A 13,697-nucleotide genomic window follows, 5' to 3' on the forward strand; every position below is an offset into this window, starting at 1 on the left:
TCTTGTTCTAATTTTATCTAAATACACGACAGGTGTCAAACTCCAGTCTTCCAGTCGCTGCCCTGCAGTTTTTAAATGTGCCACAGGTACAAAACACTGGAATGAAACGGCTTAATTACTTCCTCCTTGTGTAGATCAGTTCTCCAGAGCCATAATTATCCTATTCAGGTGGTGCAGCAGAGGCACATCTAAAAGTTGCAGGACTGCGGCCCTCGAGGACTGGAGTTTCTATTTTCCCTGTATATAAAACAGAATTTACATGATAAATGGTATTTGCTTCACTCCATCTTCTTTGTTCAGAGAAATTACACCAAACCAAAGAGCTTCATTAGCTGCTCTCCAGGCCTGAGGTAGCTTGATAAAGGTTAAAGGTCATGACAGAACAGTGAGGAAAAGGTTGAACCAATATGGATTGTTGTTATGGTAACCAGTAGAAAGACTCTTCTCCCTAACGGATCAGTAGCACATTATTGGTTTTCACATCTGCATCTGAACGCAGAACCAGATTTTTAGTCTTCAATTCACCAAAACCACCTGTAAAGCTCAGTGGGAGAGGAATATTGATCTGGGTTTGTTTAGCAGCAACACCTGGACACCCTGTAGTCAAACCAAAACCTCAACATGAGTTCAACATGAAGCCATCTGTCCACTAGCCAAATTAACATTCAGGGTTCTGATAAACGGCTGAAATAAAATTGGGAATATTCTAATATTTTTGTAAAACAGTAATTACAGATGAGTTTGACCATCAGAGCTGCTGCTGCTGCTGCTGTCAGTCGCAGAGAGACATGGAGGCCGATCCTTCCTCGACCTTCTGCTTCTGCATCCAAGGTTGTTCTCTGGGTTGGAGAGACATCAGCGGTTGCTGGAAAGACAGAAGTTGTTAATTCTTTTTCATCTTTCAAAGAAACAGTTGTTTTAAATATATTTCATCTTGTTTTGGTTCAATCCACTCTGAATTTTGTGTGAAAAGAAGAGTAAAGTGTCATAAAACCTCAGACACTGATCTTAAACTTCTAAAGCAACTTCATTGAGACATTTTTTTTCTCAGACATGTTAAACCTCAACAGGATCAGTTCTTCTGGAGTTTTCCTACATGACTCCCAAGCGTACACAGTCGAATTCCTTCTCCAAGGCCTTGTAGTCCACAAAGCACATGTAGACTGGACCCTGCTGAGGACATAGAGCTTGTCCAGTGTTCTACAAGCAGGATGAAAACAACACTCCTCTTCCTGAATCAGAGGGATTCTCCTGTCCAGAACCCCTGAAGAGATCTTATTAGGAAGACCTAAGAGTGTGACCCCTCTTTAGCAGACTCTGTGGGCTGTCAGGATTCGTCATGTCCACATGAATATCAAAAACAATTTTACTTTAGTTAGAAGAAATCAGGTATGGAAAAATTGTTGTAAAGAGTTCAAATTTTGTTTTTCATTAAACAAAAACATGTATGAAAATCATTTGCTGAACAAATACAGTATGGTTTAATTATGTTTTCTTCTATGAGTTTGTCTACAGACTTAGCTGGAATTCAATGGAGATATATTTTAGAAAAACTATACAGAAAATATTATGTTGCTTTGATTTTAATGAGGCTTTATGAATAGGTTAAGGTAATAAGCTTGTGCTCTTACCTACACTTCTTTTGGTCTACATTTTGTGTTCATGCCATTGACAGGAATCTAAAAATTTTGTAGCTTTTTTTGTACTTGTTTTGTCTTTTGTTTGTTTCAAAAATGTGTATCTTTTCTTTTTGGACCTGTGCATCGAAAAGTTAAAAATGATAAAAATGAGGATAAAAAATAAATGAAAAATATTGGAATGACACTAAAAAGTTTTGAAAACATGTTGCAATTTATCAAAATATAGCTCTACCCAATTTAATCTGACCAGCATCAATATGTTTCAGCCTCATAGGATGCAGCAAAACTCACCAGTAACGTTGAGTCCACATCTTCCAGAGTTGAATCCATCTTCAGTTTTCACGTCACACAGATACAGACCAGAGTCTTCAGTCCTCAGTCTGGACACATGGAGTCTGATTCGTCCTTCTCTGAGGACGTCTTTGTCACTCTGGACTCGTCCTGAAAACTGTTCATCCTGAGATTCTGGAATCTCAACTCCTTCATGGACCTGATACAGAACCAATCCTCTAGGGGGAGCTAGAAATTCACAGAGGATAAACATGGAGGACAGAGAGGAGTCGGGTCTGGTGGTGAAGGTCCACTCCAGAGTGATGCTGTGGTTCTCCTCTGCCTGATAGCTGCTCTGTGTCACATTCACTACAAATGTTGCTGCTGAGGAGACAGAGAGGGAAAGAGAGGAGCAGACACACTGAGAACTGGAACATGGGAGTCTTTCAGCTCCATCTAGAGAGCTTTCTGTCACAAAGACAAGATGGAGACTGACCACAGAGACATGAGCTGAGGATGAGGAGCAGCAGGATGCTGGAGATCATCTTCATCCTGAGAGAGGAAGAGGAGGAGAGGCAGCAGAACATCAATACAAGGAACAACTGGACTCCTGCTACAGAATTAACTTTATTTAGAAACAGATCAATACTGCCACCTTGTGGTGATAAAACTATACAGCCAGGATCAAAAACATCAGGCTTGTAATAATCAGGATGAATAAACATCAGTGAAGTGATGAAGATCATCAGGACAGATGTTTGATCTGCTGGTTCATAAACTTTCTGTTGTTTCTCATCAACGTGGAAGAAAAGTTGAGTTTAAAACTGAAAGACAAAACAGAGAGAAAAGATTAACAAAAAAAAAAAATACTACTACAACCATAGGCGTAAATCCTGGGTGGGTCAGGGGGGTCCGTACACCCCAATCTTGGAAAAGTCTAGAATTGTCCTCCCAAAAAAATTCATTGGAGAAACATTTGCAATTAAACAAGATCAATGTAAAAAGGCAAAATAAACAAAGAAATAAATCTGGCATCCATCTAACAAAAAAATAAGAATACATTTTTTGGACCCCCTACCATTATTAGAACAATAATAAAGTCCAAAGTGTGAGAGAAGCAACAGCAGCTGAACAGCACAACCTGGCACAGCCACTGAAGTAAGGAACTAGCTGTTAGCTTTTAGTTGTTAGCTTTTAGCTGTTAGCTGTTAGCTGTTAGCTTTTAGCTGTTAGCTGTTAGCTGTTAGCTTTGCAGCACAAACAAGAAACCCTCCAGTTAGTAAAAACTAAAAGCAAAATGCATGTAATACTTTTAATTTACTTTCACTGCTCAATAGGAAGAAACACATTAACAATAAATATCAGACTGCAGTTTGTTATTTTATTACTTTGGCTGAATCATGATAAACTGCCTCATTAACTAAACTGCTACGTTGCTTTCATAGACTTAAGCTTTTTGTCAAAGGTGGTAAAAATCTCATTCATATTTAACTTTTAGTTAATTATAAGAGTTTGAACCAGGAGAAAGGGGCGGAGCAAGTGAACGCAGCTCAGAGTGTTGGAGCCGAGATCAGAAGAGAGAACAGATAGAAATTTACAAAGTTATCAATCAATCAATCAATCAAACTTTATTTGTATAGCACATTTCAGCAGCAAGGCATTTCAAAGTGCTTTACATCAAATCAAACACAAAAACACAATGCAACATAGAATCAATTATCAAAACACAACATCAAGTCAGATTCCATCAATAAATTTGCAATTGATTACGTTTCGAATAAAACTCTAAACAAGTGGGTTTTTAGTTGAGATTTAAAGGAAGTCAGTGTTTCAGCTGTTTTACAGTTTTCTGGAAGTTTGTTCCAGATTTTTGGTGCATAGATGCTAAATGCCGCTTCTCCTCATTTGGTTCTGGTTCTGGGGATGCAGAGCAGAACCAGAACCAGAACCAGAAGACCTGAGAGTTCTGGAAGGTTGATACAACAGCAGCAAATCTTTAATGTATTGTGGTGCTAAACCATTCAGTGATTTATAAACTAACAACAGTATTTTAAAGTCTATTCTTTGAGCTACAGGGAGCCAGTGGAGAGACTTTAAAACTTTATGCTTTTATTTCTCACTGTTTTCAATGTGGAGCCTTTGAAACCACAAAATAAAATCTGGATATTTTTCTATATAAACCCTGGTGCTTTAAGTGTTTTAAGTTATGATTCTCCCCAGATATTAATTTCCATCTATTTGTTTGTTCTCAGTCACCCAGGACAAAACTAAAAAAGATTTTAAAATAAAGCATCTGAACAAGTTATAATTTAAATAAGCTATAAATTGTATTGGGAGCCATTAAAATAAATCATTTTAACAAGTTCTAGTTTGTCAACAACACTAATGATTATCAAGTCTTAAATATTTTAACAGAGTTCATCTTAAAAGAGTCAGAATAAAAACTGACCAACAATAAACTAGAAGAGACAAACTGACCTGTAACCTGCTGGATGAAACCTGTGGAGTGTGAAGATATTTCCAGTTGTGCTCTTTGCTTTTCACTGGAGGAGTCTCTGAGTGGCACAAAGCGCTCACTGGGTTTTATAAACACCCCTATAGGCCACTCCCTATGTCTCAAAAGACTCACTGGGTTTTTATAGTTTCGTCTCTAGTGGCTGGAGATCACAATAGAATACTTTCATTTTCTAACCTTACCTGTCAGGCTAGATTCCTCTACTTGTTTCTTTTTCTCTCTCTGGTTAACAAAACATCCTCGTCCTTCACACACCCACACATTCCAGCTTTTCATGTTAAATCCAATTCCTTGAACTATTTTTTATCTTTGTTGATGTTTTTCCACAATTCATTATTTTAACACAATTTCTAAACACATTTTCAGCCACTAAATTTTCCACATTAATTAATCTCTGAACTTTAATATGAACCACTGAAGGTGAACATGATTAAAGCTCAGATGTCAGAAAATAAACAGAAATAACTCAGAACCCTTCAGTCTAATAATGTGAAAAATAACCAGTTAATGGTGCCAACAGGTTTAGAAGATTCAAATTAATAACAAACAGAAATCATTGAAATAAGGGAGAATAAAAGATGATGGATTATTAATGCATGAAAACTTCATGCAGTGAAACACAAAAGACTGAAATAAAAATGAAAAATCTTCCATTAGTCATGAAAAATTTAACTGATGGAAATAAAACATAAAATGTTAATAATGATAGAAAACAAAATAATGCTGTAGCCAATTATAGAGAATATTTAATAAGACAAAATAAAACTGAGTAAAATGAACACATATTAAAGAGAATTACAGAAATCCATGCAAAAGCTGCTACATCAATCAATAACACATTCATCTGATCTTCTATTTTATTTTTAAATAGAGAAATGTTCTCTTTCTCTTTCATAGTGACGATGTGATTATTCAAGCTGAAACAAAAACAAAAACCTCCCCAATCTGAAGTTATGTTGACAGACAAGTTTGTGAGACAAAACTATTCATGTTGTTGTGTTAACTGGGATCCAACATTGCTGGCTCACAGTTTTGTCTAAACCAACAAAACAAACCTTCTCCCTCCTCTTATTCTTTCTCCAGGTTGAACTACTCAGGTCACAGCAGTGGGACCCAAACTAAACGAGACAGAGATCTGGGAAGGTGAACCAGGCAGGTTCTGCTCCAGAGGGACCTGAGAGAAACCAGAATAGAAATATGACACTTGGTTTCAAACACTTTCAACACAAACCTGTGTTCAGAAACACAGTTTAACAGCTGAAGTTGGTCAAATCCTCCAGACTGACATTAAGATAAAGATCAAGATGGACACAGCAGAAGAATTATAATATAGAAAATATTTATATTTGGAAACTGTCTTTAGAAAGAACCGAATAAGATCCGTCTCTCTGAAAAGAGTCAAACTTTCCATCACTATAGCAGAGTTATAAATCTATAAGATTACCTCAAGAGTTATAAAATAATATATTTCTAAATAAAACAACTAAAAGTCAGACAGCTTCATACATCTGTAACAAACAAAGGAGGCAGATAAAAAAAATTAAGAAAATCCTGGATTCTTTGTTTAACAATGAGACAAAAACAGATAAAAATAAACAATTATATTTCATTGATTTATTCATAAACTTCACAACTCAGCTTATTAGTAAAGAAACTTTAATCAACAAACCTTAGATCAGCTCATCCTGAATTTACTCAATATTTAATTAAAACACATTTTGAGAATTAGTTAATTTGCTCACCCTTAAGTTTGTTTTAATTTATCACTGTGACAGGCCAAATTACAGGCTTCTTGTAACATGACAAATGTTTTCTACACCTTCACTGAATCAAACTGAAGTATTTTTTCTCTAAATGAAAACATTCAGAGAAAAGATAAAGTCTCCTGATTTTGCTTCCAGGTCAAAGTCAGGAGACAAACTGGTTGTTTCCCTGGACTGCAAAGAGTTTCTCTGTAACAATTACAGTCGCTCCCTGCAGTTTGTAATAATTCATTTTTGAACAGAGCCTGCTTCCTCCTTCAGTTATAAATAAAAGCTGAACTTTAAGGTTTGTTTTGCTTCAGATTCTGATGTTTTTCTCTCCTCAAAATCGTCACATCATCCAAGTGATTGATTTAAAAACAAAAGAGCAGATCCTAAATATTCCCCTTCTATTTAATGTTAGTTTCCTACAGATTGTTACATTAGTATGAAAATGAAACAGTGCTGAGATGGAGGATTAAAATGTTGCTTTAAGGTCAGAAACTAACAGGATTAAAACATTTTATTGCAGATATTCTGTTTCTGAGCTTTATTTAGACTGATCTGTGTTTTCAGGCAGACAGGAAGTTGAAATGATCCTCTTGGAAAATCCAAGAGTTTGTGTTTTTATAGCTAACTGGTTAAAAGGCCTGTTGTTGTTTTTTATGTTTTATTAAAGTTTTGAACTGAATTACCTTTCCAGTCAACAAAATCACCTCAATGAGATTCAGATTAAAATAAGATTCAAATATAAATTCAAAAATACTTTATTAGTCCCAAAGGGTAATTAAATAGATAAAATAAATTAAGATACTATAAACTTTCTCATCATAATTTCCACCATGATCTTCACCCATCAGAGAAACCAGTTCTATTCTTTCTCTCTGCTGGTGAAAAACACTGATCTTATTTCAACCTTCAGTTTCTTTTTATAAACAAGCTTTAGGAAAATAACATCTTTGAATATTACAGACTCTATTAAAGGTTTGTAATGATTTCAAATAATTTCCCTCATTTTCTTCTGTTCAATCACAACTACTGGTTCTGAAGTTACGACTCAGTTTTAATGTTTCATCCTTTCACTGTGTGACTCAAATGTTTTTGCCTGCAGGCTTTAGGTGATTACCAGTAATAACACACTTTGGTTCAACTGAAATCATTTTAATCAGCAGAACTAAAACACAGGAATGTGGTTTACAGAGCAGGTTGGGAAACATCATAACAAAATGACATCATCTTTATTCAGACGCTGGAAAACTATTTCCTACAGTAACTCTTCCTCACTGAAACAGTTTGTGACTTTTAGTCTGCAAACTAAATTTCACAATTCTAATGCCTAATATTAATTATGTGACATAAAGTTTGCATGCAAGATTCAGTTCTGCAGTTCTGTCTTCATGAACATTTAATCTCTAAAATATTTTCATTTCTCATGTTCATCAGATTTTCCTCATTCATGGTGTTAAAAAGTCAAACAGTTCATCAGTGGTTTCTCTCTTGTTACAGAAGTAAATTATTCTTTCATTCAGTTTCTCTTCAGACTAAACAGTTTGATCTTGATAGATCTATTTTGTTCTGCAGGTGTTTGTTTAAAATCTTCTTGTTGAGTTACTCAGGTTGCAGGAAATAAAACAACCTGTGAAGAAAATAATAATAACAGCTCAGCTCTGTTCTGGTTCAGCAGCTTTGCAGATTTATATTTTACTAATAAATAATTTAATCATGAAAAACTAAACAGTCATATAAATTCAACATTTTATTTACAGAATGTTTTGGTAGAATAATAATTTTGCATCATTTATTACTCATTGATTGATTCATGATTTACTGTATGAAGATCTAGAAACATAAATATCAACTCAATCTGCTTATTACTAAACCAACAAACTTTAGCATGAATCAATTCATCCATAATTTATTCAATATTGATTTAACAAACTGAAAAACTAGAACATTTAATAAAAATTCAATATTTCTTGCCAGTAATCTCAGAAAGTAAACTTAAATTTTAGAGAGATTTGCTACATAGTAAAATAATTAGAGCTTTTATTTTTGGAAAGGTTTATAACTATGACTTTCAGGCAAATAAACCCCATAATTCAGGATCTGCGGAAATGAGAAAATGTAATTGGACCAAAAATATATATTTTGAGCACAAATGTCGGCTTCTGTAAAGTTTTTACATTTCTATGTGTTAGGTCTACTACCCAACATTTTTTCTGGACAAAAATAAGAACACAGGGAGACAGTTAAATATTTTACATCTAAAGTGCTCCTTTGAAATTGCATATTTATTACATTGAGGTGTGGTTTAAGTTACAAATCATTTGCATAGAAGGCAAACAGAAAATACAGCTGACAACACAGTCAGTCACAAGTATCTTCTTAAACAATGGTGTCGTCCTGCATTTCCAGTTCCCGAGATTCTCTGGCTCATCTCCCGACCCCCTGTGGTTCACAAACTTCAGTTCTCGTGTCCCTCTAGGTCATAAAACTTTGACCCTTAGTCTTTGATGTACTTTCCTCCTAGGAGTCAATTCTTATGTCCAGGCCATCTGCTCCCTAACTTGACATGCTTTCTGCTGCTAACATCACTTAAAAGCAGACATAATATCTTAGAGTCCTAAGTATTTATTTTTGTAATTAACATAAAAACATATCACTATGCCTACAGTAATTGGCTGAACTTCCTCTTGCTTGAATTACTGCATCAATGCACCGTGACATGGAGGAGATCAACCTGTGGCACTAAGTGTAATGGAAGCTCATTAACAATATGCTTTAATACAGAGTTCAGTGAACAACCAACTTCCTCAGCAGTGACCTTTTGTTGCTGACTCTCCTTGTGGCAAAATATCATAAATAAGATGTGGATTACATAAACCATGAACAATATGACTGAACAAATGCTTCAATAGGGTTAGCAACACATAACTATGAACTGATAAACATCAGCGACTGATTCCTGGACAAACAACATTGTCTGTTTGAGAAAGAAAGAAATGTCTTTCTCTGGCATTGTGCCAGCGGCGGACACACATGCGCCAACGGGGGGTGGTGATGGGGGAGACAGCGGGTGGGGGGGTAGAACCAGCGGTAGCACAAGAAATCGGTAGCACATGTGTGTACATGTGCTACCGATTTCTTTGCCATACAAAGAAACCTGGAATGGAGTAGTGGAACGGAGTGGCAATGTAATCACAATGCACTGTAAGCTATGTAATGTGTTTTGAGGCAGTTGACCAAAATCCCGGACGATTTTTAAATTCCCCCCGAACATTTTTTTAGGTCTGAAAAGTAGGACATGTCCAGGAAAAACAGGACGTCTGGTCACCCTAAAGAAGTGTTATGTTGATATGTAATTGTGGTGTTTATTGTTTTTAGGACTGCGAAGACCCAGACGTGTCTCACACCCCCATTGGGATCCTGACCATCATTCCTGAGGACAGGCAGGCCTCCACTGACTCACTGCACCTCCAGTCTTCAAGTACTGCCATCATTTTGGAAGGAAGTCTTGTCATGAATGATCTTGGGAATCTTCCACATGCCATGTGCTTGCTCTTTGGACTTATTTATACTCTGAATTTGGAGTACCCTCAACAACTGAAGTACACCTTTGACTTCATCCAAAGGGTGCTTCTCTCACTTGGACATAAATCCCTAAAACCAAAAATACAATCACTCCAAAATCTTCTGATGCAATGAGTGAATGTGATGTGACATTATGGATCAACATTGATACTTTTACCCTTATTGGAAAAGTGATTTTTATTTCTTGTTTGATTCTTTTTTTGTTGGAGAGAGCATCATTGCACTTGTAGACTACTAAATGGTTTTATGTTAATGAGGAGAAACATTACTTCACTTCACTACTTCATTATTTACTTTATCAATGTTATGATAAATGTTAGGCTCTAGTATTGAGAATTGAGTTTTTGTTTCACACCAGTCAACAAAGACATTTAAGCAGGGATTCTCAAAGTTTTAAAGACTGAGGGCCATTTGAAGGATTCAATATTAGATTGAAGGCTACCCTAGAAAAAAGTCGTGTCATTTTTCCCTAAAAAGTCTATGGAAAACTTTGTTTCCAGGTTAGTGTGTATGTAACCACACTTGAGAACCTTGTATTTAAGGTAAACTTGTTTAATTATTAAACATTTTTTTCCATTCAAACTGTTGTCTGTTGGCTCTTCGTTCCAATAACTTAACACTTTTGGTTCATCTTACTTGAACATATCAAGGCAATTGGTTTCCTGATATTTTGCAAGTAATGTGAACGCTTAAACGTGTAAGTATAACTTATTTTTATGAGTACTGCTTAATTGACATAACTCACAATTTGAAGTAGTCATAATTGACATTTTATAGTCAACTTTACTAATGATTTTGAGTTAACGGCACTCAGGTTTACTGCCTTTATCTGAGTGGTCTAAACATAGTTATTTTTAGCAATAACACCTTAAAATGAATTAGCTACTTTACTTGAAGATTTTGAGGCAATCGGTTTCCTAACTTTTTTTAAGTAAAGTGAACTTATTACATTTTACAGTGTGGGTGAGAATCTGATTTTACCTGAAAATATGACTGAATGTTTTAAACTGAACTTTAACTCAGAGCATGAAGGAATATTTACACTCTAAGATAGCAGATCTGATATCACTGGATCTATTTCCTTTCAGTTTTTTTATCAGAACTTTTCATCTGAGCCGTGAAATAAACTCTGATCTGAAGCTTCATGAGAAAATGTTTTAAATCGTCCGTCAGCATCTGAAACATCAAATCCTGGATATTAAGTTTTATTTTTAAGATGAACCCAAACCCAGGTAAACATGCAGGACAGCTGTCCACTGGGGACAGAAACTGGACACATCACTGCTGCTCATCCTGCTGCAGTCAGAAACTTAAACTTCCTCTGGTTGATTTAATCTTAAAATAAATAATTCCACTTTTTAGACAAAAAAAAAACTTTTACTAGTTTTACTGCACTGTAGTTTTTAATTTAGTAATATTATTATGAACTGTTGCTGCTTTTGAGTAAAACTTCTGGATACTCTAGCAAATAAAAACAACTTTAATGAATAAAGAAATAAAAAGCTATTTTAACTTAAATTATATAAAACACGTCCTTTTTAAACTAACTCGTCAACAGCCAATCAGAATGCATCGTGTAATAAACTTAACTTGCAATTCCAGATTTTTATCTTCTTGAAATAGCAGAGTAACAACTCAAGAGACAAAAATAAATTTTTTTATATGAAGTTTCAATTATCTATTTGCTTCCTAAAGGAAGTAAAAATCCTCAGCAGCCCAACCTCTCCCAGTGTGAGGCACGGTGGAGGAGGTGTGATGATGCATCAGATTAACAGAACTACTTCCTCAAAATGTTTCTGAGGATTTGTGTTGTGATTTCTTCTTTCTGTCTCTTTCTGACTCCTGCAGGAAAATCTCTGCCCACCTTGAATGAAACTCTGGACGTTTACGAGGCAGAGGAGCACTCGAACGCCACACTGACATGGATCCATCCGGACCCGAACGCCACGCCGTCTGACTGGTTCTACTTTGATCTGATGAGCATGAAGCTGCTAAGGAAGATTTATGTGTTCAACAGCAGAGTTCAGCCTGAGCCATACACAGATGATGAGTTCAAAGGTCGACTGCACTGTGACCCCCAGCTGGTCAGGAATGGACGGATCCGATGTCTCCTGACTGAAGTGAGGTTCAGCGACGCGGGTCGGTATCAGTGGTACGTCGTCACTGACGGAAGAAGAGACCTTAGAGACTGGGAGATGGTAGTCAGAGGTGAGCTTTTACTGATAAAACTGGTTTAATCTTTAATTTCTGGTCTGAAAAGTTGCGTTTTCATTACAAATGTTTCCAAAACTGACTTTGATATTTCACAAATGTAAAGAAAGATAAAATAAAAAACAAAATTTTGATGTTGCAGTGTTTCCATTAAATAAGAAATGCAATTAAAATCACAAGTGAATAAGTTTCTTCATGCGATAAGTCATTAAAAAACATGGATGAGTCAAATGTAAAGACTTATATTCAGATATATTAATAATCCAAACGTTTTTGCACAATTTTTAGGGTCAATGGAAATCCAGCTGTGGTCAAAAGATCAGCAGAGGAGAGAAAACTGAAAAAATAAAATTAGCTACACTGTAAAAAGTAATAAGTTCACTTTACTTAAAAAAAGTTAGGAAACCGATTGCCTCAAAATCTTCAAGTAAAGTAGCTAAAAATAACTATGTTTAGACCACTCAGATAAAGGCAGTAAACCTGAGTACCGTTAACTCAAAATCATTAATTGGGTTAACTGTAAAATATTAATTCAGACAACTCATGCAATGGCAGTAAACTTGAGTGCCGTTAACTCAAAATCATTAGTAAAGTTGACTATAAAATGTCAATTATGACTACTTCAAATTGTGAGTTATGTCAATTAAGCAGTACTCATAAAAATAAGTTATGCTTACACGTTTAAGAGTTCACATTACTTGCAAAATATCAGGAAACCGATTGCCTTGATATGTTCAAGTAAGATGAACCAAAAGTGTTAAGTTATTGGAACGAAGAGCCAACAGACAACAGTTTGAATGGAAAAAAAAAGTTTAATAATTAAACAAGTTTACCTTAAATACAAGGTTCTCAAGTGTGGTTAAATACACACTAACCTGGAATCAAAGTTTTCCATAGACTTTTTTAGGAAAAAAAATTACACGACTTTTTTTCTAGGGTAGCCTTCAAACCAATATTGAATCCTTCAAATGGCCCTCAGTCTTTAAAACTTTGAGAATCCCTGCTTAAATGTCTTTGTTGACTGGTGTGAAACAAAAACTCAATTCTCAATACTAGAGCCCAACATTTTTCATAACATTGATAAATAGTGAAGTAGTGAAGTGAAGTAATGTTTCTCCTCATTAACATAAAACCATTTAGTAGTCTGCAAGTGCAATGCTGCTCTCTCCAACAAAAAAAGAATCAAACAAGAAATAAAAATCACTTTTCCAATAAGGGTAAAAGTATCAATGTTGATCCATAATGTCACATCACATTCACTCATTGCATCAGAAGATTTTTGAGTGATTGTATTTTTGGTTTTAGGGATTTATGTCCAAGTGACAAAAGCACCCTTTGATGAAGTCAAAGGTGTATTTCAGTTGTTGAGGGTACTCCAAATTCAGAGAATAAATAAGTCCAAAGAGCAAGCACATGGCATGTGGAAGATTCCCAAGATCATTCATGACAAGACTTCCTTCCAAAATGATGGCAGTACTTGAAGACTGGAGGTGCAGTGAGTCAGTGGAGGCCAGCCTGTCCTCAGGAATGATGGTCAGGATCCCAATGGGGGTGTGAGAGACGTCTGGGTCTTCGCAGTCCTAACAACAATAAACACCACAATTACATATCAACATAACACTTCTTTAGGGTGACCAGACGTCCTCTTTTTCCCGGACATGTCCTACTTTTCAGACCTAAAAAAATGTCCGGGGGGAATTTAAAAATCGTCCGGGATTTTGGTCAACT

At 35.6% G+C, this 13,697-nt stretch overlaps 2 protein-coding genes across 5 annotated transcripts in view; both read right to left on the reverse strand.

The window, feature by feature from the left end:
• Positions 1-4,468, reverse strand: part of LOC122821059 — an 83,563-nt gene extending 79,095 nt beyond the window's left edge. For 2 of the 3 annotated variants that reach the window (XM_044098913.1, XM_044098906.1), the window contains exon 1: positions 4,389-4,468. The gene's annotated coding sequence lies outside the window, so the exon portion shown is untranslated. Of the gene's footprint in view, positions 1-2,565; positions 2,735-4,388 lie in introns of all 3 variants that reach the window. The other variant, XM_044098905.1, reaches the window with a different exon arrangement.
• LOC122821066 overlaps positions 1-13,697 on the reverse strand; it is a 19,835-nt gene continuing 6,138 nt past the window's right edge. For both annotated transcript variants that reach the window (XM_044098927.1, XM_044098926.1), the window contains exons 3-4: positions 1,932-2,130; positions 1-865 (exon numbers count right to left, since the gene is read on the reverse strand). In XM_044098927.1, the coding sequence (XP_043954862.1) occupies positions 666-865; positions 1,932-2,130 (399 nt within the window). In that variant the 3' untranslated portion in view covers positions 1-665. The remainder of the gene's footprint in view (positions 866-1,931; positions 2,131-13,697) is intronic.

Source organism: Gambusia affinis, linkage group LG18, assembly GCF_019740435.1.
Source record: "Gambusia affinis linkage group LG18, SWU_Gaff_1.0, whole genome shotgun sequence".
In the NCBI taxonomy this organism is placed as follows: Eukaryota; Metazoa; Chordata; class Actinopteri; order Cyprinodontiformes; family Poeciliidae; genus Gambusia; species Gambusia affinis.